Source organism: Solanum lycopersicum, chromosome 1 (genome assembly GCF_036512215.1).
Source record: "Solanum lycopersicum chromosome 1, SLM_r2.1".
NCBI lineage: Eukaryota > Viridiplantae > Streptophyta > Magnoliopsida > Solanales > Solanaceae > Solanum > Solanum lycopersicum.
Genome location: NC_090800.1, coordinates 88,619,522 through 88,624,489, shown reverse-complemented (window position 1 = coordinate 88,624,489; position 4,968 = coordinate 88,619,522). Strand labels below are relative to the sequence as shown.

Here is a 4,968-nt window from a genome sequence, read left to right as displayed (position 1 = left end):
TGAAATGAACTCCAGTTAAATAACACATTTATGTATTACATTTTTTTATAAATTATTTTCACGAATTTCTTCGATTGATTTTGGTAAAAATACCCAAAATCAATTGAAGCTATGGTACAGGTGCGGCACATGAGGCCGCACAACTTACACTAACTATAAGTTACACACATTATCTGCGACTTCTACGGCTAGAAGAAGTAGACTTTCCCAGAGGAGGGAAATCATCTTCATTGGAAAAAACCTTATTTTCACTATTCGGAAGCTTGTCAATTTTACCATGGTAACGATTTCTTGAGCTGTCCAATGATGGAGAAGGAATAAGACGCTCGATTCCTACAAGCTCTGGATCAGGAGTATAACGATATGGCAATTTGCTGACATCCATCTTACGGAAGGTAATGGAAATTCTGCAACAACAAAAAACAATGGTGATATGAGTGAGATAAACAAGATTACTGTATACTCCTTTCGTTTTACAAAAAATGACCTGATTTGACTTGACACGAGTTTTAAGAATATAAAGAAGACTTTTGAATTTTGTGGTCTTAAACGTGCCACCTTGAAATTTGAAATTAAAATGTTACAAAAAAAGAAAGAGGTCATTCTTTATTAAGCAGACTAAAAAGGAAAGGAAGTCGTTCTTTTTGAAACGGAGGAAGTAGATGCTATCAGAAAACATGTCTGGAAGTAGCTGAATATATGTCTAGAACTAATATTAATGAATATTTTTGTGTCATACATAGAAGAAAGAAAATAGGAAAACAACCTTTTAGCTGGAACACTAGGCACACAATGTTTAGCAACATCAGCTCCATTACCATTGAGAATGAGCACTGACCTGTATCAGATCAAAAAAGGGGGGAAATGAATACGTATTTCGTATGTAAGAAGGCAGTGCAGAGATCGAATTGTGTATGGTATTAGTAAACGTACCCGAGAGGAAGAGGCAAGGAGAAAGGACCAGAGAACTCTCCAGGATTAATAATCTTTAAGGTTGTGCCGAAGAGTATCTTACATTCTGCCAAGAAAGATACTGTGCAGAAAGGTCGAACAAAGTCGTGATGGTCAATATGAGGAGGAATGCAATCACCCTCGTCATAAATATTCACGATGCAACTATCAGGTACACATGACGTAGGCAAAACATGCCATCTAACCATTCTCTTAATCATTTTCTTGAATAAAGGAGGCAATGGATCCACTTCTTCATCTCTAACAATGCCCGGCGGATTACCATTTTTGTCCTGTAAAGAACTGTCAGTGTTCTTTACAGTGGATAAAATGTCGAGATAAAACTGAAAAGGATTAGCCATTAATTAGAGATCTCTTACCATAGCATAATTATAACAACAACCAAATTGTAAAGTGATGCGCCCCTTCCCTCGCATCCATTTTCTTGGTTCAGAATATGTTCGCGCTGCAAAATATCAACCAGAAAAAAGAAAGAAATTGAAACAGTGAAAGCAATAACGCAGATACATTCTTCGTGTTTCATAGCTATTACTCTGGCTGGACACAGAAATAAATAACCATACTGATCAACAGATTTCAAAAAAAAACAGAACTGAATGAAAATTACCTCTAAGTTGTTGCTTTTGTCCCATCCTCTGGAGAGAGTAAACAAGTTCGACTATCTCCTTTTGCTCATCAGGATTGAAAACGTTAGTGTGAAGCTCAAGCCCTTTAAGCACATTTATTTGCTTTTCATTAACATTCTCATAGTGAACAAAATCCTTTCGCCTTCCAACTTGGCTAAATCTAATAAACTCTTTCTGATCCTCCACTAAATCATCGCCTACGACTGATCTACTAGGTCCATCATTTAGTTTAATCTCAAAATTTGAAAGGTCGGACGCTGGTTGTTTGTTAATCACCGGTTTAGACAAGGCACTAACAAATCGTTTCGACCTTCCTGAGTTGGTTGAGTCGCCAACTTGTGGAAAGGGTGTATAAGCATCAGCATTCAGCTTTCTTTTAGGTGAAATTGCATCATCAGATGAACTTTCTGCAACATTAACATTGGATAATGTCATTTCGTCTACCCTTCCTATAAAGTTAAAAACAAAATTATGAGATACTTTGAATAATAGTAATCCTAAGCACCAAAGATAAATCAACAATGACAGCCCCATTTTACCAACAAAAATATAACTGAAGAATAGAGTTTGATTCCCTCCGGCGTTTTAATGTATTAAAAAAATGATCTTTTCAGAAATTTATTTGTTGCATCTTTCTTGGATTTCTCCGGTCTCTTCTTTCTCAAAAAGTCCGTATCTATACTCTCTTCAGAAACTGCGGCCGCTATTCTTTGGGTGCGCACAGGTAAAAACTCCGCTCCTATGCAATAGCTAGCAAATCACATAGGAGAGCTCGACCCAAAAAGCAAAACCCTACTCCGAATCGATACTTAAAAATCTAAATATTCAGAAATTCAATCCCGAACTCAAAAGTGGGTATCTTTCTCCAATATCTCTATCTGAAAAAATCCGTATCTACACTTTAAAATCGAATAATCCATAAATTCAATTCGGATTCAGGATCTCTCAGGAATGAGTTTTGTATCTAAAAAAATCCTTATATATACTAATTTCAACTCAAATTTATTCACAAATTCAATTTCTATTCAAGACACCTACAACGAATTCGATTTCTTCGTATATGTTTACTTCAAAATTACCGTGAAATTAAATACGCAGAAAAAAAACAGAATAATTGAAATTAGCTTACTTTGAATAAAGTTGAGATTGTTGACACGAGACTCAATAACTTCTTCACAGTAAGAACAAAGGCCTTCAGACAAAACTTGAAGAAGTTGTTCATGTGATAATTTCTTCAACATAGCTTTGAAATCCCGCGGCTCCGGCGACCATCGACTATAATCTCCGGCCATTAATTAAACCTGATTTTAATTTCTCCGATCAACAATTAAGGAATCTGTGAGTTTTCATGAGAAAATCTTAGTCTTTGCCTCTTTTGGACAGGAAAACCTGAAACCTAAAGGGACTAGATTGTTAACTTTCTGGGCTTCTTACATTAACAAATTATGTACAGCCCAACTGTAACATTATCTATTTCTAAATTAAGAAAAAAACAAATGTCTAAATGTGTTGATATAATTTTGTTTCAGATAACAAAATTATAAATCATATAAATTTTATTAGTTTACAAGTTAAAAGTACGATCTTTCTTTTAGTGATTATGTAATATTATTAAAAAAAAATTTATATAAATCATAACTGAATCAAAAATTGAATATTCGTTTCAGTTTAGATTATATATAAATTAGGTTGCACAATATCGAACATTAAATTGAATTAAATTGTAACTCGAAAAACAAATTTTGACTATTAATTTAATTTGACTTGATTTGGTATTTTAAAAAAATGAGTATATTTGAATTGATTTGATTATAACTAAAAAAAATCAACTCGAGATCAAACTAACCCTACATATATTATATAGATTATTTTAAAATTTTATTTATATATAAAAATATGTATTTTGATATAACTTTTAAAATAATTCTTATACTATTTCATAGTTTTTATCTTTTAATATATTACTTCAAGTTTAAAATTTAAAATTATGAATGGTCCAGTAAAGATTCGAATTCATAGATGTAAGTAATTATAATAAAACTTAAATCAAAATCAAATTAAAACTAATGAATAAAGAATATAATTTAACACTAACAATAAAAATAATATGGAATATTTTATTTTTTTACATTCATTTAGACAATTAAAATACGTAATCTAATGTTATATTCCCTTTTAAAATTTAATCATGTAATTGTTACTTATGTTAGCATGATTTAATACTTTTAAATTATGATTATTTTCATTGTGACTTACTAATTTGCACTATTTATTTTACACGATTTCATCATTATTATTTTTATTGAATTTTTTAGTGTCATTAATCATATCACATTTTTTATTTTATTTTCTTAAGAAACACCTTAGATAGTCGTATTTTGGTAGAACTAAAAAAATTAAAGTACAAAAAATTTATATATTTGTATGAATACTTAAGCGGAAAAACACGAAAGAAACACAAAAATTCGAAAAACCTGAATTATCCAGAAAAAAACCCCGAGATTTTGAAAAAAAATGAACTTTATTGATTTGATATGATTTATAAATTAAAAATTCAATAAAATAATTTGATTTTATAATTGAAAAAAATCCGAAACACAACCATGTACACACATGGATGGAACCAGGATCGAAGCTACAGAGTTAAATGGGGGTTCGGATGAACCCACTAACTTTTACGTAGACCCTATATACGTACCAAAAATTTATGTCCTAATAATTGATGGATACATAAAATAGAATGAAAAAGTGATATAAATGTGAAATAATTCTCAAGTTGGAGAGCGTTAACATGCTTGCTTAGGATCAATTTACAAAGTCACACTCTAAAAAAGTTTTGGGACTTTACCTATATTTTAAACTTACTTTTATTTATTTATGTTAAAACAATGTCTCTACGTATCATCTAAGTTGACATATTAAGACACAATAGAAGTAGGAGTAATATTTTCTTCTTCTACATAGTTCTAGCAAACACACATTTTAATAAATTTGGACGAGTCATGATACCAAATTAGTAAAGAGAAGAAAAAAAAGAAATGCTTACTAACGAAATGGGAAAAGTGTAGGTGAACGCAACTTCCCAATATGTATGGCTGTAAAGAGAATTTGATAATGAAATAAACAGTGAATAGCTACCATTTATGTGTTAACATTAAATTTTTTAAAAAATTAAAATTGAAATTAAATGCTTAAAATATTTTTGACTATTTGTATAATTACATTATTTTATTAAAAATAAAAATAAATTTTTACATTAAGCATATATAAAAATAAAACTATTTTTTGAGACAAAATTTATATAAAAGGTATGATATATATTGAAACAAATAAAATATTTATTAGAGCTTTACACCATATTAATCGATAT

At 30.3% G+C, this 4,968-nt stretch overlaps 1 protein-coding gene across 2 annotated transcripts; it reads right to left on the bottom strand.

Annotated features, from left to right (window-relative positions):
* On the bottom strand, window positions 1-4,424 carry LOC101254040 (RNA demethylase ALKBH9B). 2 transcript variants are annotated; one of them, XM_004230445.4, is made up of 6 exons: window positions 2,728-4,424; window positions 1,580-2,047; window positions 1,332-1,417; window positions 934-1,244; window positions 767-838; window positions 1-407 (listed from the first exon to the last, which is right to left on the bottom strand). In XM_004230445.4, exons 1-6 carry the CDS (start codon window positions 2,888-2,890, stop codon window positions 170-172), a joined length of 1,338 nt encoding a protein of 445 aa, XP_004230493.1. In that variant the 5' UTR covers window positions 2,891-4,424; the 3' UTR covers window positions 1-169. The 2 variants fall into 2 exon arrangements, with proteins under 2 accessions (XP_004230493.1, XP_004230494.1); XM_004230446.4 differs by having other exon boundaries at window positions 1,580-2,005; window positions 2,728-4,056.
* Window positions 4,425-4,968: the final 544 nt, after the last annotated feature.

Excerpts from the sequence above, each read along its gene's own strand:
- LOC101254040 (XM_004230445.4), bottom strand. The coding sequence starts at position 2,890 with ATGGCCGGAGATTATAGTCGATGGTCGCCGGAGCCGCGGGATTTCAAA. Across the intron at positions 2,048-2,727 it reads CAATCTCAACTTTATTCAAA|GAAGGGTAGACGAAATGACA; the intron begins GTAAGCTAATTT and ends TTAACTTTATAG. Across the intron at positions 408-766 it reads CCTAGTGTTCCAGCTAAAAG|AATTTCCATTACCTTCCGTA; the intron begins GTTGTTTTCCTA and ends TTGTTGTTGCAG.